Source organism: Anolis sagrei, chromosome 11 (assembly GCF_037176765.1).
Source record: "Anolis sagrei isolate rAnoSag1 chromosome 11, rAnoSag1.mat, whole genome shotgun sequence".
Lineage (NCBI taxonomy): Eukaryota > Metazoa > Chordata > Lepidosauria > Squamata > Dactyloidae > Anolis > Anolis sagrei.
In genome coordinates this window covers 10,104,423-10,130,000 of record NC_090031.1, presented here as the reverse complement: position 1 = coordinate 10,130,000, position 25,578 = coordinate 10,104,423, and the positions used below count along the sequence as shown (strand labels likewise).

The 25,578-nt window shown below is 45.2% G+C and overlaps 1 protein-coding gene across 2 annotated transcripts in view; it reads right to left on the bottom strand.

Moving 5' to 3' along the window:
* The window catches only part of LOC132763657 (syntaxin-binding protein 1), a 75,342-nt gene that overhangs the window by 4,645 nt on the left and 45,119 nt on the right, over positions 1–25,578 (bottom strand). Inside the window, exons 11-19 of one of the 2 annotated variants that reach the window (XM_060757333.2) lie at positions 24,276–24,336; positions 22,099–22,164; positions 20,840–20,920; positions 19,150–19,288; positions 16,566–16,675; positions 16,062–16,163; positions 15,011–15,096; positions 14,065–14,219; positions 8,721–8,854 (exon numbers count right to left, since the gene is read on the bottom strand). In XM_060757333.2, the coding sequence (XP_060613316.2) occupies positions 8,745–8,854; positions 14,065–14,219; positions 15,011–15,096; positions 16,062–16,163; positions 16,566–16,675; positions 19,150–19,288; positions 20,840–20,920; positions 22,099–22,164; positions 24,276–24,336 (910 nt within the window). In that variant the 3' untranslated portion in view covers positions 8,721–8,744. The remainder of the gene's footprint in view (positions 1–8,720; positions 8,855–14,064; positions 14,220–15,010; positions 15,097–16,061; positions 16,164–16,565; positions 16,676–19,149; positions 19,289–20,839; positions 20,921–22,098; positions 22,165–24,275; positions 24,337–25,578) is intronic. The other variant, XM_060757334.2, reaches the window with a different exon arrangement.

The window sequence follows — 25,578 nt, the reverse complement described above, 5'->3', positions numbered from 1 at the left end:
TTGACAGTTCAAAGCCCGGGTTGGGGTTGAGAGCCAGAAATACCAGAAATGCTGGAGATTCGATCAAAACTCGCTGGGCTGTAGCACAACTGGTTAATCACCAGCAGCTATAGATCTTACCAATCGAAAGGTTGACAGTTCAAAGCCCGGGTCAGGGTTGAGAGCCCAACCTTCAGACCAGCTCACTGCCCACCAAGCAGCTGTGAGTAGATAAATATGTACCGCTTAAGCGGGGAGGTATTTTAATGGCACCATAAAGGAAATGCCGGAAATGCTGGAGATTCGATCAAAAATGGCTGGGCTGTAGCACAACTGGTTAATCACCAGCAGCAATAGATCTTACCAATCGAAAGGTTGACAGTTCAAAGCCCGGGTCGGGGTTGAGAGCCCAAACTTCAGCCCAGCTTACTGCCCACCTAGCAGCTGTGAGTAGATAAATATGTACTGCTTAAACGGGGAGGTATTTTAATGGCAACCTAAAGGAAATACCAGAAATGCTGGGGATTCGATTAAAAATGGCTGGGCTGTAGTACAACTGGTTAATCACCAGCAGAAATAGATCTTACCAATCGAAAGGTTGGCAATTCAAAGTCCCGGTCAGAGTAAGCACCTGACCGTCAGCCCAGCTCACTGCCCACCTAGCAGATTAAAACCATCTGTGAGTAGATAAATATGTACACTTAAGCAGGGAGGTATTTTAATGGCACCATAAAGGAAATACCAGAAATACTGGGGATTCGATCAAAAATGGCTGGGCTGTAGCACAACTGGTTAATCACCAGCAGAAATAGATGTTACCAGTCGAAATGTTTGCAGTTCAAAGCGTGGTTTGGGGAGAGCACCCAACCTTCAGACCAGCTCACTGTCCACCTAAGCAGTTCGAAAACGGCTATGAGCTGTGAGTAGAGAAATTAGGCACCGCTTAAGTACGGAGGTATTTTACGGCACCATAAAAAGGAAATACCAGAAATGCTGGGGATTTGATTAAAAATGACCAGGCTGTAGCACAGCTGGTTAATCACCAGCAGCAATAGATCTTACCAATTCAAAGGTTGGTAGTTCAAAGCCCGGGTCAGGGTGAGCACCCGACTTTTAGCCCAGCTCACTGTCCACCTAAGCCGTTCGAAAACAGCTGTGAGCTGTGAGTAGAGAAATTAAGCACCGCTTAAGCAGGGAGGTATTTTACAGCACCATAACAGGAAATATCAGGAAAATACCAGTGATCAAGGGAAGGAGGAAGTCTGTGATCAAGGGCTCTTTGTCATAGAGGATAGAGCAACAGTACCCCCCAGTGGCCAGAAATGAGCACAACCTCCAAGACGCCAAAGATGGGAAAAGCCTGCATATTCCTCTATCTGTACTGTTGTCTGTCCTGTCAGTGTATAATGAAATTTAATATTTTGCCATATATGTGTTCTGTGATTTTCCCTGAGTCCCCCTCGGGGTGAGAAGGGCGGAATATAAATACTGTAAATAAATAAAATCTTCCTTAGAAGAGTTAAGAACTCACTTGAGTCAACCTTCTCTTTAGTGGTAAATATACACTAGCATTCATGCAAGGCAACTTAGGTTTCTCAGCTGTTAGACTGAAATCCTCAGATATCTCCGAACTGTTAGGGACAAAGATATACCAATGCACGAAAACATATATAGTCCTGCTAGCACAAGGGTTTACCCACTGTGCCATCGGGGACTCCAGGACTGATGACTGACAGGTCGCAGGTTCGAATCTGGGGAGTGCATGGATGAGCTCCCTCTGTCAGCTCCAGCTCCCCATGTGGGGACATGAGAGATACCTCCCACAAAGAGGGTGAACATCAAACACCCGGGGGTCCCCTGGGCAACGTCCCTACAGATGGCCAATTTTCTCACACCAGAAGTGACTTGTAGTTTCTCAAATCGCTCCTGACACGAAAAAAATTCTTATAATCAACAGTCCAAAGTCTAAAGCATCTCTCTATTCTGAGAATCTAATGGCTTCTCTAAAGCATCCTGTTTCTACTGACTTCTAAAAGCATACAGTTTCAAAAATGGAGTCTGAGTCCTGAATAGTCCCAGATCTGATCACATGGTCTGCAGCCCCTCCAACAACATAGAGTTAAGGGAAACGGCATACCAATGCACATGTATACAATACAGTAAGCAATCTTATATATATATATATATATATATATATATATATACACACACACACACACACACACACACACACACACACACACACACACAGACACACACACACACAAACACACACTAGCCGTCCCTTGTGATGCGTTGCTGTAGCCCGGTCTGTGTATATGTGTTTTGTGTGTATGCGTATGTTTGCACATATTATATGTGGTTTTGTGTGTGTATATGTGTGTATATTTGTGTGTATGTGTACATTATATGTGGTTTTGCCCATGCGTTGTAATGTAATTTTTGTTTTTGGATTTTTAAGTCTCTTCTGCTGTGTTTTTATGATTGATTGTCACTCGCTGGCCTGATAGGTGTCTTATGTCCAAATTTGGTGTCAATTCGCCCAGTGGTTTTTCAGTTATGTTAATCCCACAAACGAACATTACATTTTTGTTTATATAGATACTAGCTGTCCCCTGCCATGCGTTGCTGTGGCCCAGTCTGGGTATACGTGTTTTGTGTGTGTATATATTTGTGTATATATGTGTGTTTGCGTATATTTGTGGTTTTGCACATGCGTGCTGTGGCCCAGTTTGTGTATATGTGTTTTGTGTGTGTATATATTTGTGTATATACATATATATATGTGTGTGTGTGTATGTGTCTGTATGTGGTTTTGTGCATGTGTGCTGTGGCCAAGTCTGTGTATATGTGTTTTGTGTGTATATATATGTGTGTGTATAGATTTGTGTATATCTGTATATATGTGTGTTTGCATATATATATGGTGTTGTGCATGCATTATAATGTATTTATTATTATTATTTTTTGCCTTTTTAATTCCTTTATGCTCTGTTTTTCAGTGTTTTTATGAGTGATGGTCACTCGTTGGCCTGATAGGTGAATTGTGCCCAAATTTGGTGTCAATTCATCCAGTGGTTTTTGAGTTATGTTAATCCTACAAATGAACATTACATTTTTATTTATATAGATAGACTAGCCGTCCCCTGCCAGGCGTTGCTGTGGCCCAGTCTGGTGATCTGGAAAATAAAGTAATGAGAAAGTGTTGGTTTCTAATCTATGTAATTTCTTTCTGCTTGTGGGGGTAAACAGTATTTCTTGCTGTTTCTTTGTCAGTGTTGATGTGGAGATTGTCTGGTTTGCCTACTCTGGAACATGCATCATAGAATTATCCTTCTTTAGGGGTCCCTTTCAAATCTCTGATACTATATCTGTGGGTGTGAAAATTAAATATAAATCTATATCTATGGCTGGATGGCTCTTTGTCAGGAGGGCTTTGATTACGTTTTCTTGCCCTGGTGAAGGGAGTTGGACTGGATGGCCTTCAGTATTTTTCGTTTGTCATGGGGGTTCTGTGTGGGACATTTGCCCCAATTCTGTCGTTTGTGGGATTCAGAATGCTCTTTGACTATAGGTTTACTATAAATCCCAGTAACTACAAATCCCAAATGTCAAGGTCTATTTCCTCCAAACTCCATCTGTGTTCATATTTGGGCGTATGGAATATTCGTGCCAAGTTTGGTCCAGTTCCATCATTGTTTGAGTCCACAGTGTTCTCTGAATGTAGGTGAACTACAACTCCCAAACTCAAGGTCAATGCCCATCAATGCCCGTGTTATTCATGGGGGTCCTGTGTGCCACGTTTGGTTCAATTCCATCATTGGTGGAGTTCAGAATGCTCTTTGATTGTAGGTGAACTATAAATCACAACAACTATAACTCCCAAATTACAAAATCAAGTTTTTTTAGTGATGGTCACTCCTTGGGTTAGTAGGTGTCTTGTGGCCAAAATTGGTGGCAATTCGTCTAGTGGTTTTTGAGGTATGTTAATCCCACAAACGAACATTACCTTTTTGTTTATATAGATACTAGCTGTACCCGCCATGCTTTGCTGTGGCCAACCTTCCCTCTTTCTCTTCTTCTTTCCCTCCTTCCTTCACTCCCTCTTTCCTTCCTTCCCGTCTTTCCTTTTCTTCTTCCTTCCTTCTCTATCTCTTTCTTTCCTTCCCCCTTTTTCTTTCTCTTCTGCTGTCTCTCTTTTCTTCCTTCTCTCTTTCCTTCTTTCCTTCCCTCCCTCTTTCTCTACATCTTCCCCCCTTCCTTCCTTCCTTTGCTCCCTCTTTCCTTCCTTCTTTCCCTTGTTTCTTTTCTTCTTTCCTTTTTTCTCTAACTTTCCTTCCTTCCTCCTTTTTCTTTCCCTCCCTCTTTCTCTCCTTTCTTCCTTCTCTACTTCTTTCCTTCCTTCCTTCTCTCTTTGCTTCCATGCTTCCTTCTCCCTTTCCTTCTTTCTTTCTCTCCTCCTTTCTTTTCTCCCTTTCCCTCCCTCTTTCTTCCATTTTTTCTGTTTTGTCTTTTAGCTTTTCGTCCTTTAGCTTTTGGGGGCTTTTAAAATCCCTTCTGCTGTGTTTTTCAGTGTTTTTATGAGTGAAGGACATACATTGGGTTGTTAGGTGTCTTGTGTCCAAATTTGGTGTCAATTTGTCCACTGGTTTTTGAGTTCTGTTAATCCCACAAACGAACATTACATTTCTATTTATATAGATGGGAAAAGTATGGAGGGTTCCAAGAGAGGCAGTTTTCAATGCACGATAAGGCTTGAAACCAACCCTCTCAAAATTTGGATTGGGTTGTGGTTTTCTGGTCCCTGGAGCATTCAATTTTGTCCAACCATGCCCTAAACTGCAGTCTGGTTCATTTATCCAGCACTTCCCACACTCGAATGGCTGGTTTCTCCCCACTCGCCTGTCCCAATGACAGAGAAGATTACCGCTGCAAAGGCGTCTGAGCTGATCAGAGCCGACAGGCGTTCTGCACCATCGGAAGAAAGGAAGAGCAAACGTCCGCCCGTGTCTCTCTTCACATCTCTCCCGCTGAGTGCGACTCTGCTAACAGGAGCAGGCAAGCCAGGAGGAGGCCAGTGTCCCAGGTGCAAAGCATAACACATCCCTCAACATTGCTGGTGCAAACTTGTCTTGATTACTGGATACAGTAGAGTCTCACATATCCGACATAAACAGGCCGGGAGAACGTCAGATAAATGAAAATGTTGGATATTACTTATTTGACGCGGTGCTAGACAACTAGAATACTAAGAACAGTGACTCAAAGTGTTAAAGCAAGGCAACGCCCCGGGGCTAGAATGGTCCAGTATGAAGTGCCCGGATGAAGAAGAGGAGCGTGGAAATCCTGCCTCTTTCCCCCCTTTCCTCCCTCCTCCTCCTCCTCTTGCCCTTTTCACTTATTAGGAATGGAGAGGGAGTTGGGGGGCATTCCTTTAATTGAAGGGGAAATGCTGGAGGAAAAGGGGGTGTCGGATAAGAGTGTCGGATAAGACGGAATGTCGGATAAGCGAAGGTCGGATAAGCGAGACTCTACTGTATTTTCATGTGAAACTCAGGTAAAAAACCAACCCCCCAAAACGTGGACACACATATTATATTATGATTATTATTAACTAGCCGTCCCCTGCCACATGTTGCTGTGGCCCAGTCTGTGTATGTGTTTTGTGTGTGTATATATTTGTGTATGTGTGTTTGTGTATATGTGGTTTTGTCCATGTGTTGTAATGTAATATTTTTTTGCTTTTTAAGTCTCTTCCGCTGTGTTTTTCAGTGTTTTTATGAGTGATGGTCACTCATTGTCCTGATAGGTGTCTTGCGTCCAAATTTGGTGTCGATTCATCCAGTGGTTTTTCAGTTATGTTAATCCCACAAACAAACATTACATTTTTATTTATATAGACTAGCCATCCCCTGCCATGCGTTGCTGTGGCCCAGTCTGTGTATATGGGAGTGTATATATTTTTGTATATGTGTGTATATGTGGTTTTGTAAATGCATTGTAATGTAATTTTTAGTTTTTTGGCTTTTTAAGTCCCTTTTGCTGTGTTTTTCAGTGTTTTTATGAGTGATGGTCACTCGTTGGCCTGAGAGGTGTCTTGGTTCCAAATTTGGTGTCAATCTATCCAGTGGTTTTTGAGTTATGTTAATCCCACAAACTAACATTACATTTTTATTTATATAGATTAGAATAGGAACATGGAATGCAATTAATCCAAATATTGGACATCACAATTAAAAAGCCAAACTTCGGAAGCCTCTCCTAGCTTGGGTGCTACTTTCTCACCCTCCTGTTTAAGGAGCTCCACTGGCTGCCAGGTTGTTAACCGGGGCTCCTTACAGGGAGCGGTCAACCCTCCTGTTCAAGGAGCTTCACTGGTTGCCATTCATTTTCTGGACCCAATTCAAAGTGCAGGTTCTTACCTACAAAGCCCTGAACGGTTTGGGACCCGCCTACCTTCGTGACCGCATCTCTGTATACGAACCTACACGATCTCTCCGTTCATCTGGAGAGGCCCTGCTCGCGATCCCACCTGCATCGCAGGCGCGATTGGTGGGGACGAGAGAGAGGGCCTTTTTGGTGGTGGCCCCTCGACTCTGGAACTCACTTCCTAAGGACATCAGGAAGGCCACGACTCTGGCAGTCTTTAGGAGGAGCTTGAAGACATGGCAGTTCCAGTGTGTCTTCCCAGAATAATGATCCCATAGCACTTTGTCCTCCAAAACACTTTATACTGTTTTAGGTCTGCTTGTATGTTTTCCACAAACTCCCCATCACTTTTTTCGCCCATGTTCCAGCATTACTTCCAATTTTAATTTTACATTTGGCCTTCCCATAGTTTTTAATTGTGTAGTCTTATTGTTAATGTTGCATTATTGTATTGTTCATGCTTTTATTTTAATTGCTTGCATTGTTGTTATTATTGCTTGTATTGTTGTATTTGGGCTCGGCCTCATGTAAGCCGCACCGAGTCCCTTGGGGAGATGGTAGTGGGGTACAAATTAAGTATTATTATTATTATTATTATTCTTATTGTAGTATGTCCTCTAAAAGCACTTTATACTGATTTAGGACTGCTTGCACGCAGAGGCGGCCCTAGGTAATTTTCAACGGTAAGCAAACAGTATTTTGGCGCCCCCCCCCCCCCCCCCCAACCAACCAATCATTGATATATATTTTCTGTTTGTCGTGTGAGTTCTGTGTGCCATATTTGGTTCAATTCCATCATTGGTGGAGTTCAGAATGCTCTTTGATTTTAGGTGAACTATATATCCCAGTAAGTACACTTGCCGCATTTGCTCCCTTGCCTGGCCCGCTTTGGGTCCGGAGACGTGCCTGAAGACCCCAGCGTGTGCACCAAAAGTCACCTTTTCTCCTCAGCCATTGGGACCAAGAGAGAGAGAGAGAGAGAGAGAGAGAGAGAGAGAGAGAGGTGGAGATGCCCACCTTTCCTGAAGGTAGGCGCAAAAACAAAGGAGGGAGCGAAGGTGGGAGATACCTCCAGCCGGAGGGGCTCTCTCTCTCTCTCTCTCTTGGTCCCAATGGCTGAAGAGAAAGTCAGGAGAAGAGGCGACTTTTGGTGCGCACGCTGGGGTCTTCAGACATGCCTCCGGACCCGAAGTGGGCCAGGCTTGGCGGCTCCGCCCCTTGGCCCACCCACGGATTGGGGAGAGGAGAGGAGGCGGGTGGAGCCGGTCATGGGGAAGGGATCGAACACGGAGAACGATTGAGCGCTGGCTGTGCTCGCGCACTAGGTGGCCGAGTGGAGCAGGAACAAGAGGGTCTAGGCGGGGCTCAAGGGCCCGGCCCCTTTGGGAAGAGGATCGCCTGGCAGCAAGGCAAGAAAGCCGAGGCTCCCCCCAGACTGCTAGGGCTGTTGTGAGCTGAGGGGGCGCTCCTCAAGTGGCAGTCGAGGGGCATTTACAGAGGCGCCTCTGCGCCCCTGGAAAAAAAGTGTTCTGCGACCGCTTACTTCGCGTAATGGACGAGCCGCCCCTGCTTGCCCGTTTCCACCAACGCCCCACCTCCTCTATCTTGTTCATGCCCAACATTATTTTTTAACTTTAATTACAATTGGCCCAGCCATAGATTTTAAATGTGTTTTGTGCTATTATTTATGCCATTTGTGTATGAGATTCATTTTAATTGCTTTGTATTAGTATTTGTATTTTGCTTTGTATTGTGGTTGTTATTGCTTGTATTGATGTATTGTGGGCTCGGCCTCATGTAAGCTGCACCGAGTCCCTTGGGAGACTGTAGCGGGGTATAAATAAAGTATTATTATTATTATCAATAACTTTTGCCATCTTGACCTCGCTCTTGGCCATCTTGACCTCGCTCTGGTGTTGCTTGGTCACAAATGGACCTGTTTCCATCCGCACAAAGGTCGGAGGCGACACCGTAATCAAAGATACCAAAGTCTTCCAGAAACGGAGCACAACGGTTTCATTTCTGGCTAAAGAGACGTTCACGATAGAGAGAGGGGGTGGGTTGAGAGAATAGGTGGTGGGGCACATTTTCAACATCATAGCGTGTTACCTTTCGGGAAAAAAAAAATCAAGCAAGCATTTTTCTCATCCCAAAAAAAATTCCCCACTACCCCCCCCCCCAAAAAAAAATGGAAAAGAGGAGGAAAGTTTAGAAAGAGAGAGAGTTAGAAAGAGAGAAAAGTCACGTAAGAAATCAAAGAAGCCCTTCCGAAAGGGGAAAGAGTTTCTTTTTCTATAATAAGCTGCTTTTACTTTGTTATTTGCTCTCTTTGGCTCTCATTCCATTGTTGGAGCCTGCTCCTCAAAAGATACCCTAGTGGAATCCCTGAAGTCGGGGTGCCTCAGGTCCATGAGAAATTTGGTGGGGTTAAGAATGTGAGTAGAACCTGTGGGAGAACACAGCACTGACTGCTTGCACAGAAGAATCAATATAGAGATACAGAGAGAGAGAGAGAGAGAGAGATTGTTCAAAAATACAACAATTATCACGAACATGCCGAGCGGGGAAAAGAAGGAGGAGAAGAAGAAGACAAAATCATTAAGCGATCGAAACACATTTCTTTGACGTCCGAAGCAATACAGCAGAATCAAAGCCGGCGGAGAGGTGAAAATGGAGCCAAATGAGAAACAGAGAAGACACACGAAAGGAAAATAAACAGACTTATTGCTCAGCATGATCAAACGATCGGAAAAGCCTCGGCACGGCATGAGTGAAAGGCGACGGACGGACGGACGAGGACTGGGTTTCAGCAGTTGGAGTTGGGCCTCCATGGACCTTATCTAGCCTATCTATGTTTGCCCCATCTACACTGACCGATAGTAGTTCCAAACTGGTTCTGGGAGGAGGTGGTTTGGTTTCGCAGTGCAGATGATTACACTGTAAAACAGTTTCTGTCCCTGGGTGTGTGAAATTGGTTCGTAGAAACAGTAATGCTTCTTTGGAAGCACAAAACAGGAAACCCCCTCCACACACAAAAATCTGCTCGACACAAAAGTCTACATTCGTGTACATCTAAACTGGCCTCCTTGACTTGGAAAGAATGTGCACGCATGGCAGAGCATGCACACATACACGCCTGGAGCTTGGCTTCAGACGCCTGCCTGCATGCCCTGCCACACACACTCTAGGAAAGTGTGGCAGGGTGTGTGTGGCGGGGAGTGCAGGCAGGCCTACTACAAGACATACTGTGGGCCTGCCTGCATGCCCTGCCACACACACTCTAGGAAAGTGTGGCAGGGTGTGTGTGGCGGGGAGTGCAGGCAGGCCTACTACAAGACATACTGTGGGCCTGCCTGCATGCCCTGCCACACGCACTCTAGGAATGTAGTGGGGTATGTGTGGCAGGGAGTGCAGGCAGACCTGCAGCACAGCTGCAGCTGAGTGCCTCTTACTCAAGACACACTGTGGGCCTACCTGCACACCCTGCCACACGCACTCTAGGAAACTGGCGGGGTGTGTGTGACGGGGAGTGCAGGCAGGCCTCCAGCACAGCTGCAGCTGAGTGCCTCTTACTCATTAAGACACACTGTGGGTCTGCCTGCACGCCCTGCCACACGCACTCTAGGAAAGTGTGGTATCTGTGTGGCGGGGAGTGCAGGCAGGCCTGCAGCACAGCTGCAGCTCAGTGCCACTTACTCAAGACACACTGTGGGCCTGCCTGCACACCCTGCCACATGCACTCTAGGAAAGTGTGGTGGGGTGTGTGTGTTTTGAGTCAGTGCCTCTTACTCAAGTCACACTGTGAGCCTGCCTGCAAGCCCTGCCACACACACTCTAGGAAAGTGTGGTGGGGTGTGTGTGGTGGGGAGTTCAGGCAGGCTTGCAGCAGAGCTGGAGTTGAGTGCCTCTTGCTCAAGACACACTGTGGGCCTGCCTGCACGCCCTGCCACACGCACTCTAGGAAAGTGTGGCTGGGTGTGTGTGGCGGGGAGAGTGCAGGCAGGCCTACAGCACAGCTGCAGCTGAGTGCTTCTTACTCAAGACACACTGTGGGCCTGCTTGCACGTCCTCCCACACATGCACTTTCCAAGGAGAGTGTGTGGTGTGTGGTAGGGCGTGCAGGTACACCCACAACGTGCGTGCTCCTCCCAGTGCCTACCTGCAACTGAGCGCCTCCAAGCAGTCATGCCAGTCACATGACCAGGAGGTGACAACGCAGGCTTCTCGGCTTGGAAATGGAGAACAGCACCTCCCCAGAGCCAGAGATGAGCACTGCCTCCAGAGCCGGAAAGGAAAGGAGAAGCCTTTGCCTTTGTTTTTGTTTGTGTGTCTCATTGTACTGTAGCAAGGCATTGAATGTTTGCTTGTATCTGTTCACATTGTAATCCGCTCTGAATCCCCACGGGGAGAAGGGCAGAATATAAATAAACTATTATTATTATTATTAATCTATCTGGATAAATTTTAACTGAATTCTTTAATTCCATATTTAATTCTGTTTTGAAGTTTATATATTTTAAATTGTGCTCAAATACTTTTAATATAAGCCACTTTAAGTCTCCTTGTGGAGAGAAAAAGCATAAACATAATAATAATAATAATAATAATAATAATAATAATAATAATAATAGCAACAGCAACAATAATCCAAGAAGAGGCCCAAAATCAGAATGCTGCCACCCAGAAATAACATGAAATGGAACTGGCTTTGGAGGAGCCTTTAAAAAACAAGACATATGTGGCAGTTTACCAACACGAGAGCGGAAACAAAAAGTACATAGTTAAAACATTAGACAGAAGACTTTACCAGTTAACCGACACGAAGCAAATGTGGACACGCACACAACAACGCACAGAGATCGGTGAGGCAAACATGGCCAAATGAATAAGATACATGAAGCAGTCAGGTGGAAGGAGTGGGAAAGAAAGAGGAATAGTTCCAGAAAGGAGACAATAGACTGGAGATGGGCAACAAGAGGATGGCCAAAGTCAGCCGGTATTGGGCGTTGGCAACCATCAACACCATTACGGTCAATAGAGATAACTTGAAAATGGAGAACACGTACGCTGCCCATATTACTCATTTCTTAATATCCCATGTCCTGAAAGTTACTCAATATTTAAACATAGCAATTATGCCCCCTCTCAACCTTCTCTTCTCCAAGCTAAATATTCCCAGCTCCCTAATCCATTATTTATTTGTTTGTTTAAAACATTTATATTCCGCCCTTCTCACCCCGAAGGGGACTCAGGGCGGAGCACAGCATATACATGGCAAACAGCTGACACTCAGCCAGCTGTGCCACAATCCCGGTGGGCTGAAATCCAATCCAAATTACAACAGCAAAACAACAGAGAGGAAACAATCAGGGACATCTAATCACCTTTCAACAAAAGATTGCCCCAGGCACTGCCAGGCCATCAAATGCTAATCAAGGTGGTCAGTTGAAACGTTCACACCTAGCTCCAACAGACAAGAGTTCTTTGTCCCACCCTGGTCATTCCACAGATATATAAACCCAATTTTCCTAGTTCCAACAGACCTCACAACGTATTGTCGAAGGCTTTCATGGCTGGAATCACTAAGTTCTTGTGGGTTTTTTCGGGCTATAGAGCCATGTTCTAGAGGCATGTCTCCTGACGTTTCTCCTGCATCTATGGCAAGCATCCTCAGAGGTAGTGAGGACCCTCACTACCCTCACTACTTCTGAGGATGCTTGCCATAGATGCAGGCGAAACGTCAGGAGAAATGCCTCTAGAACATGGCTCTATAGCCCGAAAAAACCCACAAGAACCTAGACCTCACAACCTCTGAGGATGCTTGCCGTAGATGCAGACGAAACGTCAGGAGAGAATGCCTCTAGAACATGGCCATATAGCCTGAAAAAACCTACAACAACCTGGTGATTCCGGACATACAATACAATCTGCTGTCCGTTTCTTCTTTCAGCTACGCTGAGAATTAATTTGACAATAGGAAAACCTTGGATTCATCTCTGCTGTAGACTGAATCCACCTTAAATGCCTTGGTTCAATGTTATGGACTCATGGAGGCTGTAGTTTGTCAAGGGTTTGAGACTTCTCTGCCCGAGACTGATGCCTTGACAACCGGAGTGGAAATTCCCACCGGGTGGAAGTCATCTATTGGACAAATGGCAAGCTGTTTAACCTCAGCAGACTGAAAGCCAAAACCAAGGTCACCACAACATCTGTTATAGAACTCCAATATGCTGATGACAATGTTGTCTGTGCACATTCAGAAGATCTACAAGCCACTCTAAACACCTTTGCAGAAGCATACACGAAGCTTGGCCTGTCTCTGAACATCGAGAAAACCAAAGTGCTGTCACAGCAGTCACCAGCCAATCCCTCTCCAATGCCAGAGATACAGCTTAATGGTGTAACATTGGAAAATGTTGACCATTTCCGCTACCTTGGCAGCCACCTCTCCACCAAAGTCAACATCGACACTGAAATACAACACCGCCTGAGCTTTGCGAGTGCAGCATCTTCCCGAATGAAGCAGAGAGTATTTGAGGACCGGGACATCCGTAGGGAGACCAAGGTGCTTGTCTATAAAGCTATTGTCCTCCCAACCCTGCTATATGCCTGCGAAACATGGACTGTCTACAGACGTCACATGCAACTCCTGGAACGATTCCATCAGCGCTGCCTCCGGAAAATCCTGCAATCTCTTGGGAAGGCAAGCGGACAAACGTCAGCGTGCTGGAAGAAGCAAAGACCACCAGCATTGAAGCGATGGTCCTCTGCCATCAACTCCGCTGGACTGGCCACGTTGTCCGGATGCCTGACCACCGTCTCCCAAAGCAGTTGATCTACTCTGAACTTAAGAATGGAAACGGAATGTTGGTGGACAGGAAAAGAGATTTAAAGATGGCCTCAAAGCCAACCTTAAAATCTCTGGCATAGACACTGAGAACTGGGTAGCCCTGGCCCTTGAGCACTCCAACTGGAGGTCAGCTGTGACCAGCAGTGCTGCAGAATTCGAGGAGGCACGAGTGGAGGGTGAAAGAGAGAAACGTGCCAGGAGGAAGGCGCATCAAGCCAACCCCGACCGGGACCGCCTTCCACCTGGAAACCAATGCCTTCACTGTGGGAGAAGATGCGGGTCAAGAAGAGGGCTCCACAGCCACCTACGAATCCACAAGGTAACCCATCATGGAAGACCATCTTACTCGTCCAACGAGGGATCGCCTAAGTAAGTAAGAAGCCTTGACAAACTACAAATCCCAGAATTCCATAGCATTGAGTCAATGCCATTAAATGAGAGATGATGTCACTGAAGGAGGTGCTCCAGGGACTCCTGAAGCACCTTCAACTTTTGGTTTTGGTTCAGTACTAAGATTACTGTATTGTGCAAATCTAATGCACATCTTAATTTTGGAGAAGTCATTTAGCCACAAAAGGTGAGCATTAGAATCGAGTAAATATGGGTGATTAAAGTTTCAGTTCTCTAGCACCTTTGGCCATCATTGGTTGCCATTGTCCATCTTGACTGTATCAGGAACCTTCTGAAAGCTCGAGGTTGGAGGAAAGAGACAGAAGGATGTGGAGAAAGCTCGAGACAGAGAAATGAAAGATGGTCGGCAACGCCAAGGCGGGGCAGAGTGCGGCTCCGCCCACAAAAAGACTCACCTATTAGCACCTCCCACTTCCCACTGGCTTGCGTGACTTCGTAGGCGCAGCGCATCTCACTCATGCTCACGCCCCCCAGGATAAAGATGATGATGCGGGGACCGCTGCGGTACTCCCCGGGGGCCTTGTTCTTATGCCAGTGACCGTAGCGAGCACTAGATGCAAGAGAGAAGAAAAGGAAAAGTAAAAGGCAGTGGGCGGGGACATGTAAATTCCACACCAATGGGAAGAGTCATAAACACTAGGATGTCTGTGGTGGAACAAAAAATAGAAAACTTAGGATGAAATTGTCCTCGTATGAAAGCCTTCACTTGGGTGGTGGACATCTTGGTGTTGGTAGACAATATTGGCAGGGCTCTTGGACATGTTCGTGGCACTCACTATAACTTGCAATGTCATTGGAGGGAGGGCCATTGATGTCTCCTGAGGAGTGGGAGCTATAGCTGTTTGTGAAAGTGGGAGCTTGTCTGTGTAAGTGGACACTCCAGCCACATAAACACATAAATATTTTCTCTTTTATTATGTGTATAGATATGTATTTGGATTGTTTGTACTATATTAATATGTCGGAAGGTACTTTTGGTCCCTTTGTGGGAGAAAAGGAGGATATCAATATTATTATTATTACTAGCCATCCCCTGCCACACTTTACTGTGACCTACTCTGGTGGTCATGAGGGTTCTGTGTGGGAGGTTTGGTCCAATTCGATCATTGGTGGGGTTCAGAATGCTCCTTGATTGTAGGTGAACTATAAATCCCAGTAACTATAACTCCCAAATGTCAATGTCTATTATATATAACTTCCAAATGTCAATGTCTATTATTATTATTATTATTATTATTATTATTATTACTACTACTACTATTAGTGACCCCAACATGGATCAAAATCTACTCATCTTCATCAGAATAGCAAGAGGTTCCACCTGAGAAACATTCCTCCTACCTGACTGCTGTAGTGCTGAAAGAGGCTGAGGATCGGGTGGAGATGTAAGGGTAGTGCTTGGTATCCAGTTTATCCTCAATGGCATCCTGGGAAGAAGAAAAAGGCCAAGTTATTGATATTTCTGATAGTTCTGTGTGCCAAGTTTGGTCCAGGTCCATCATCATTGGAGGTCACACTTTCCATAGAATCACAGAATCCTAGACTTGGAAGAGACCTCATGGGCCATCCAATCCAACCCCATTCTGTCAAGACGCAGGAAAATCACATTCAGATGGCCATCCAGCCTCCAAAGAAGGAGCCTCCACCACACACTGGGGCAGAGAGTTCCACTGCTGAACTGTCAGGAAGTTCTTCCTCGTGTTCAGGTGGAATCTCCTTTCCTGTAGTCTGAAGCCATTGCTCCATTGTGTCCTAGTCTCCAGGGCAGCAGAAAACTAGCCAGCTCCCTCTTCCTTATGACTTCCCCTCACATATTGATACATGGCCAATCATCTAGAAACGTTCAAAAAGAACCTTAAAACCTGGCTCTTCCGCTGCGCCTTTGGTGAGTAGGTGCACAATATGACACCATTGCACCCCTCAACGCTCTTCCCACTGGAATACATGCCCTCCAAATGGGTTTAGCTTCACAACTATGTGTGTTTTTATGAGTTCCCTGTACATAACTTGCTCCTATTTTTATCTCATTAGAGTCTTTGAATCGATTTTATCCTGTACATGTGGCCCGCCCATTGTTATTGTGATTGTGCTTATTGGAATGTTATTTTATGACTGTGTTTATAATTTTTTTTGATGTAATTTGATGATGTTGTTTATTGTTTATGCTCTGGTTTTATCTTGTAATTTGTTGTCCGGGCTTGGCCCCAGGTAAGCTGCTCCGAGTCCCGATTGGGGAGATGATGGCAGGGTATAAATAAAGATTATTATTATTATTATTATTATTATTATTATTATTATTATTATATCTCCTCTCGGCCTTCTCTACTCCTACCCTATATTCAGAAGCTTTAACACAAGTTGACCTCCAATCCGTAGAGTGCCAAAGTCTCACCTCCATGATATCTTTGACTACCGGGGTCCATCGGGAGAGCTGGTAGGTCTGCTCACTGATACGCTCCTTCCTTTCTGGCTTGCTTCTGCGGCGTAAAGTGGACTACACAAACAGGACAGAAAAGAACTAAGATGGAAGGAGTCTGAACAAAAAAAGAAATCCTTCCACTCACCTGGGATGTGGTTGGATCACAAATAGCATATGAACATCTCAAAAAACCCAACACAATTCCCAGTGACCAGGCCACTTGGCCATGAAGGCTGGAGGAGGAACTCTGAAGTTCCAGAAAGGACATTTCCCCAAGCTTTGCGTCTTCTTGCATCTTCTTCCTCCATTTTGGACCACAACAGTACCTTGTGAACAAGTTGTTCATGAGGGAACATCGTTGATAAGGTCAGGAAGAAGTTTGGAAATGAGTTTTGGGGGGTCTCCACAGCTCCCTGAGGGTCCAAAGGGCAGAAACGGATCCATCCCATTTGCCCATCCCGAGGCAGAAGGACTTACATCCGTAATAATGGGTATTCCAAGGTGTGCCATATTGGTGATGATCTCACTATCCTCTGGTGGGATTTGGGCATGCTGGATGAGCTTGTTGAGATTTTCTTCAGTAATGCCTTAAAGAAACACACAAGAAGAAGATGGATGCTCAACAGATGTGAGGTTTGGTCTGAGGAAGGTTGCTTGGGCCTTCTTTGGAGACTGAGACTTGCCCAAGGTGGGTTTCTAGGGACAAGTTCGGATTTGAAATGCAGTCTCTGGAGTTATAATCCAACTAACTGTACCCACCACGCTGTAGCCATCCTCCCCTCCCTCTTTTTCTCCTTCTTTCTTTCTCTCCTTCTTTCCCTTTGTTTCTTTCCTTCTTCTTTCCTTCTCTTCTTCTTCCCACCCCCCTTCTTTTCTTTCACTTCCTCTTTCTCCCCATTTTTCCTTCTCTACTTATTCTTGGACTGCAACTCCCAGCAGTCCTCCTGATCGATCTATCTACCTATCTCTAATCTATCTATCTGGAGGATTGCTGGGAGTTGTGGCCCAGGAATAGGAAATTGGAAATACGCAGGGATTGGGATGATCTCAAAGAAATCCAAGGAGAAGAAAGCTTCCATCTTTGAAGCACTGCATTTGGATCCCCCTCCTCTCCTAAAGGGCCTGGTCTAGGGGATGCTGGGAGCTGTAGTTCAAAAGAGAGTGTGGATATGCTATTGTGTGTTTTGTTTGGCAGGAGAGTCGTTTTTGCGCATGCGCTGTAGCATCTTTTTGCTTTTGGGGCTTTTTAAGTCCCTTCCACTGTATTTTTTATGAGTGATGGTCACTCACTGGCAAAAGCTGCACATCGCAAGTGTTGAACCTGACTCAGCACATAGAAGATGGCTTTGAAAGGCAGCAGATCACAGGAGCTGTCTTCATAGACCTGTCAGCAGCTTATGATACTGTGAACCACCGCCTCCTCCTGAGAAAAATGTATAGTATCACAAAGGACTACCACCTCACCCGCCTCATAGGAAACCTGCTACAAAACAGGAGCTTTTTTGTTGAGTTCTAGGGCCAGAGAAGCAGATGGCGGAAACAGAAGTACGGCCTGCCTCAGAGGAGTGTGCTTGCCCCATCAATGTTCAACATTTACACAAATGACCAGCCACTGCCAGAAGGAACAGAGAGTTTCATCTATGTTGATGATCGTGCCATCACCGCTCAAGCAGGGAGCTTTGAGATGGTTGAACAGAAGCTCTCCGAAGCTCTAGGTGCTCTTACTGCCTATTACAGGGAAAACCAACTGATCCCTAATACACCTAAAACACAGACATGTGCCTTTCACCATAAGAACAGACAAGCATCCCGAGCTCTGAGGATCACCTGGGAAGGAATCCCACTGGAGCATTGCAGAGCACCCAAATACCTGGGAGTCACTCTGGACCGTGCTCTGACTTATAAGAAGCACTGCCTGAACATCAAGCAAAAAGTGGGTGCTAGAAACAATATCATACGAAAGCTTACTGGCACAACCTGGGGATCACAACCAGACACAGTGAAGACATCTGCCCTTGCACTATGCTACTCTGCTGCTGAGTACGCATGCCCAGTGTGGAACACATCTCACCATGCTAGATAGATAGATTAGAGATAGGTAGATGTGGATGTGGTTCTTAATGAGACATGCCGCATTATCACGGGGTGTCTGCGCCCTACACCACTGGAGAAATTACACTGTCTAGCCGATATTGCACCACCTGACATCAGCCGGGAAGTAGCAGCCAATAGTGAAAGGACCAAGGCAGTGACATCTCCAGCTCATCCCTTGTTTGGGTATCAGCCAGCATGTCAATGACTTAAATAAAGAAATAGTTTTCTAAGATCTACAGAGACACTCGCTGGAACACCTCAGCAAGCGAGAGTCCAAAAGTGGCAGGCTCAAAACCAGCACCTCAATCCGTGGGTGACACCAGATGAGGGACTCCTTCCTGGGCATACAGAAGACTGGGTGACTTGGAAGGCGCTGAACAGACTGCGCTCTGGCACCACGAGATGCAAAGCCAACCTTAAGAAACGGGACTACAAAGTTGAATCCACGACATGTGAGTGCGGAGAAGAGCAAACCACAGACCACCTGCTTCAATGCAACCTGAGCCCTGCCACATGCACAATGGAGGACCTTCTTGCGGCAACACCAGAGGCACTCCAAGTGGCCAGATACTGGTCAAAGGACATTTAATCAACTACCAAGTTTGCGAAATTTGTGGGTTTTATCTGTTTGTTTGTTTTGTTCTGTTAGAAATGTAATACAATGGTATGGTTGCTGATGACACGATAAATAAATATTGGCCTGAGAGGTGTATTGTGTCCAGATTTGATGTCAGTTCCTCCATTGGTTTTTTTAGTTATGTTAATCCCACAAACTAACATTATATTTTTATTTATATAGATGTTCTGTCATGAACTCCTCTGAATCTTGAAAGGAATGACTTCAGAAAGCAGCAAAAGAACTATGGTCAGCCCCTCCTATTGTCCTCTCCCTGACTCTCCCTCTCTCCAAACCACAACATCTGGAATTAGACAGAGATTTTGCCCCCCAAGTGGATGCATTTCCTACCGTTCTTGAGAAAGACGTAGAGCAAGATGATACGGATCTTGTCGTAGGTGGTGACGTTCGCATCCAGCAGGATGGGGACAATGGCTCTCATGGGATCCTTGATCTTCTCCCCTTCAGCATCAGTGCCCATTGCCAGGTCCTAAAGAGAAGGTGATAGCCCGTTAGCAAAAAGTCAACTATTGAAGGCAGTAAGAAAAGAGGCAAAAGTCTGCAATACAGGTGGATTAATTCCACCAAAGACATCTTGGCCCCAACCTTGGCGATCTTGCATCTCATGGTCAACATTTTCTAATGTTACACCATTAAGCTGTATTTCTGGCATTGGAGAGGGGTTGGCTGCTGACTGCTGGAAGAGCACTTTGGTTTTCTCGATGTTCAAAGACAGGCCGAGCTTCTCGTATGCTTCTACAGAGGTGTTTAGAGTGGCTTGAAGGTCTTCTTCTGAATGCCCATTGTAGGACAAAGCTTGCCAACATGAAGGTGTTATTGTAAACAAGTTCGAATTGGATGTTTTAGCAATGGATTTTATGTGTTGGCAATGGGTTGGAATCAGTCACCCTTGGAATCCTTTCCATCTCTACAACTCTATTCCATGAGGAGGCCAAGAAACCCATGACTTATTAATGACTTAGATGAAGGGCTAGAAGGCATGATCATCAAGTTTGCAGACGACACCAAATTGGGAGGGATAGCCAATAGTCCAGAGGACAGGAGCAGGATTCAAAACGATCTTGACAGATTAGAGAGATGGGCCAAAACTAACAAAATGAAGTTCAACAGTGACAAATGCAAGATACTCCACTTTGGCAGAAGAAACGAAACGCAAAGATACAGAATGGGGGACAATGCCTGGCTTGAGAGCAGTACGTGTGAAAAAGATCTTGGAGTCCTCGTGGACAACAAGTTAAACATGAGCCTACAATGTGATATGGCGGCAAAAAAAGCCAATGGGATTTTGGCCTGCATCAATAGGAGCATAGTGTCTAGATCTAGGGAAGTAATGCTACCCCTCTATTCTGCTTTGGTTAGACCACATCTGGAATATTGTGTCCAATTCTGGGCACCACAATTCAAGAGAGATATTGACAAGCTGGAATGTGTCCAGAGGAGGGCGACTAAAATGATCAAGGGTCTGGAGAACAAGCCCTATGAGGAGCGGCTTAGGGAACTGGGCATGTTTAGCCTGAAGAAGAGAAGGCTGAGAGGAGATATGATAGCCATGTATAAATATGTGAGAGGAAGCCACAGGGAGGAGGGAGCAAGCTTGTTTTCTGCTTCCTTGGAGACTAGGACGCGGAACAATGGCTTCAAACTACAAGAGAGGAGATTCCATCTGAACATGAGGAAGAACTTCCTGACTGTGAGAGCCGTTCAGCAGTGGAACTCTCTGCCCCGGAGTGTGGTGGAGGCTCCTTCTTTGGAAGCTTTTAAGCAGAGGCTGGATGGCCATCTGTCAGGGGTGATTTGAATGCAATATTCCTGCTTCTTGGCAGGGGGTTGGACTGGATGGCCCATGAGGTCTCTTCCAACTCTTTGATTCTATGATTCTATGACTTCTTAGAAATCATGCCATAATGTCAACATGGGACATGCAAGCTTTAGAGGAGACGTTTGGCTGAGTCAATCCGGAAAGCAATAAAAATGTGATAACTGTATGAAGACGAAAATTTGTCAAAGCAACCCAAATTACCTGTTCAACTCGGCAAAGTTTGTCAACGGTGCCTTGGTAGTGTTTCATGCAGTCTTCAGCCAGGTGAAGGTGAGTGGAATACTACAGAAAAGCAGAAGCATCACAAAGATACATTGATACATGCACAACACTGTGGGTTGAAAAGCCAGGTCCTCTTTCGCAGACTGCAGAGCTGCCCGTACGTTGCATACAACCTGGAACCCCCTTATTACTCCTTAGTAGTCTCACTACACCCACATTGTATTTGAAAACACTATATTGGGGCAATTTTGACTCAAATCAACACATATATACATGTGAATACACATTCCATCCCCAAAACAGTACATAACCCAATTCTGTCCGCAAACACAGGCAGTCATAATGTTACAAAACTGCTGTAGGTTTGTTCACATCACTTTCTGTCTGTTGATAATTGGATTTTGAACAATGTGTCTTGTTGTGGAAACAAGGATTGGGGGTAAAGCTTCAATGGAGACCCCATTTCCCCAGGATAGTAACTCTTGAATATAATATTCAAGTAGTTTTTTTAAAAAAATATTGTTTATAAAAAAAACTTTGGAAATTCGCCAAAAATCAGTGGAAAAGCAAAATGTTATGAAACTTGGTGGGCAAAGAGTGCTAAATGTGTTCCACCATTGTGGCAAGTTTCACCCCAATAGCTTCAAAAATGAGGGAGATAGGCACCCCTGAATTTACCCCACTGACTGATGTTTTAAATATATATATTGTTTATAAAAAAACTTTGAAAATTCGCCAAAAATCCGTGGATAAGCAAAATGTTATGAAACTTGATGGGCAAAGAGTGCTAAATGTGTTCAACAATTTTGGCAAGTTTCACCCCAATAGCTTTAAAAATGAGGGAGATAGGTGCCCCTAAAGTTACCCCACTGACTGATGTTTTCCTTATTGCACATGCGCAATCACCATTAACGAAGTAATTATGAAATTTTGTTGGTTTCATTAGAGTTCCGAAATTTTAACCTCCAAAGCATTAGAAACCACCTAGTTTTGTAAGTATTTTAGAACCATTTTTAATGGATTGCACATGCCTAAATATACCTTGCACCAAACACAGATACAGAATTGACATATGGCACCAATAGAATGTCAATCAAAACTCATTGATTGAAAGTTATAATAACATAAATAAAAGTGATGCTATCAAAGTTCAGAGTTAACAAAACCACCATGGCACACCATGGCAGCTACTTAAAGTCTGAATACACCTGATGGTCCTTCTCAAAATGGGAACGTACCTTGCTGAGTTCCTTCTGATATTGGGGCATCTTCTTCAGCATCTGGGAAAGGTCCCTCATGGTGGTCTGAAAGGTACAAAAATGGGCCGGTCACCAAGGAATCAGCTTTCCAAAAGCACCTTGACAAGAACAATGGTCTCTTCCAACTCTTTTGTGATTCTATGAAATCTTTGATAGCTTTTGTAGAGTTCGGACTCAAATCCAGAGCAGAGAAACTGTTCTACCTGCCATAAGGCTCTGCTCTTATTTATTTATTATTATTTATTTACAACATTTTTACCCCGCCCTTCCCAACTCCCGAGGGGAGACTCAGATGCCGCAGTATCACAATATAACAATATAAAATCATAAATTCACAATAGATTATATTGACAAGCTGGAATGTGTCCAGAGGAGAGCGACTAAAATGATAAAAGGTCTGGAGAACAAGCCCTATGAGGAGCGGCTTAAGGAGCTGGGCATGTTTTAGCCTGAAGAAGAGAAGGCTGAGAGGGGATATGATAGCCATGTATAAATATGTGAGAGGAAGCCACAGGGAGGAGGGAGCAAGCTTGTTTTCTGCTTCCCTGGAGACTAGGACGCAATGGAACAATGACTTCAAACTACAAGAGAGGAGATTCCATCTGAACATGAGGAAGAACTTCCTGACTGTGAGAGCCGTTCAGCAGTGGAACTCTCTGCCCCGGAGTGTGGTGGAGGCTCCTTCTTTGGAAGCTTTTAAACAGAGGCTGGATGGCCATCTGTCAGGGGTGATTTGAATGCAATATTCCTGCTTCTTGGCAGGGGGTTGGACTGGATGGCCCATGAGGTCTCTTCCAACTCTTTGATTCTATGATTCTATGATTAAAAACAATAACATTGATTATACAGTTATATAGCCATTTCCATTATCATAACAATCACATGGTTCTGTTCAATGTCCAAAGTGCCACTTTGCCTGCTAGCCGAAAGCCTGGTTCCAAAAGCACGATTTCAATTTTTTCCTAAAGGAAAGGAGGGAGGACACTGATCTAATCTCACTGGGGAGTGAATTCCACAAGCAGGGGTCACCACCGAGAAGGCCCTGTCCCTCATCCCCACCAGACGCGTTTGCAAGGCCGGTGGGACCGAGAGCAGGGCCTCCCTGGTGGATCTTAAACTACGAGGCGGTATGTAGAGGGAGATACATTTGGACAAGTAAGCTGGGCTGGAGTCATATAGGGCTTTATAGGCCAAGACCAGCACTTTGAATTGTGCTTGGAAATGGACCGGCATCCAGTGGAGCTGACAAAACAGGGTGTGTGTGTGTGTGTGTGCTCCCTGTATGGCGCTCTGGTGAGCAATCTGGCTGCCAACCATTGGACTAGTTGAAGTTTCCAAACAGTCTTCAAAGGCAACCCTACATAGAGTGCATTGCAGTAATCTATTTGGGATGTAACCAGAGCATGGACCACCGTGGCCAGATCAGACTTCCCAAGGTACGGGCGCAACTGGCGCACAAGCTTTAACTGTACACAAGCTCCCCTGGCCACCACTGAAACCTGGGGTTCCAGGCTCAGCGACGAGTCCAAGATCACACCCAAGCTGCGAACCTGCATCTTCAGGGGGAGTGTAACCCCATCCAACACAGGCTGTAACCCTATGCCCTGTTCGGCCTTTCGACTGACCAGGAGGACCTCTGTCTTGTCTGGATTCAATTTCAATTTGCTAGCCCTCATCCAGTCCGACACAGCTGCCAAGCTCTTATGGCAATGTTTGGATCCCTCTATTCTCTTATTAGACTCGGCAATCCTTACAAATGACTCCGTTTGTAAATGTCCCAAAGCTGAAGGGGATGCAAAAGGTTGCCACATCTGGAAAATGTGTTCACGACTGAGATCGGATTCAATGCCAAAGAAAGGCAAAGTGCTTCCAGCGTTGTTAACTGGGAGCGCTCCCTGAAGGCACCCTTGTTGGACCCTAGATTTGCCACCCCAAAACAATGATGTTCCTTCCCTTCTGCAACAAATTCAGAGATACCACATTGCATACACACCAAGAATGTCAACATACTTATACAAACAGATGGATAAAGTAAATCCATAGCCAGAATGTCTGTGTTTCTAGATGTAAACAAAGCATTCCTTCAACCATTTTGTGGACATTTTGAAATACCCTTTCCATCCCTTCCCCTGCCATGCCCTTCAGCCAAAACTTACTTTTTCACCAGTACTCATCCTTTTACTAGAGGAGAAATCTTTCAGCGAGCGAGTGACCTCCCTAGAATGGAATGAGAACCAGAATGAGAAATCGAGCCTTCGTGAAAGTCACTCTCATGCCCTATGCTAGAAAAGCAGGACAATTATATAATATCCACCATCATAGTTGGTTAAGAGCGAATTGGGGCAGCGGTGGCGCAATGGGTTAAACCCTTGTGCTGCTCTGAAGATTGGCAGTTCGAATCCGAGGGGCAGAGTGAGCTCCCTCTGTTAGCCCTAGCTCCTGCCAACCTAGCAGTTCGAAAACAAGCAAATGTGAGTAGATCAATAGGTACGGCTTTGATGGGAAATAGGCAAAAAGACACCCCAGTCATGCCAACCACACGACCAGGAGATGTCTATTATTATTATTATTATTATTATTATTATTATTATTATTAAAAACATTTATATTCCACTCTTCTCACCCCAAAGGGGACTCAGGGCGGAGCACAACATATACACGGCAAACATTCAATGCCAGGACATAAATTCACATACAATATATAAACATTAAAAAACATTTATCAAAATATTAAAATACACCATTTAAAACCATCCTAGCCATCTGCATCAAATCCAATTGGCCCTGTCATCTTTCCCACTGCCGCTTTATTGCCCTGTCCTGAAAGCTTGGCCCCACAGCCAAGTTTTTACCATCCTTCTAAAGGACGGGAGGGAGGGGGCCGATTTGATCTCACCAGGAAGGGAGTTCCATAGCCAGGGAGCAATTACCGAGAAGGCCCTGTCTCTCGTCCCCACCAATTGCGCCTGTGACAATGGCGGGACGGAAAGAAAGGTCTCCCCGGAGGATCTTAGTCTCCGTGATGGCTCATGGGGGGGGGGGGGGGGAGATGCGTTTGGACAGGTAAATTGGGCCAGGGCCGTTGAGTGCTTTATAGGCCAAAGCCAGCACTTTGAATTGTGCCCGGTAGCAAACTGGCAGCCAGTGGAGCTGGCGTAACATGGGAGTTGTGTGCTCCCTGTATGCCGCCCCAGTTATTAACCTGGCTGCCTCTCGTTGGACTATTTGAAGCTTCCGAGCAGTCTTCAAAGGCAACCCCACATAGAGTGTGTTGCAGTAGTCTATCCTAGATGTAACGAGAGCGTGGACCACCGTGGCCAAGTCTGACTTCCCAAGGTACAGGCGCAGCTGGCGCATAGTACAATGTCAGTATTAAGTATTACTATATTGTATTACACCATTATATTGTAATATTATTAGTCTATATACTTGGGATGTTTGGAATATTTCAGGGCTTAG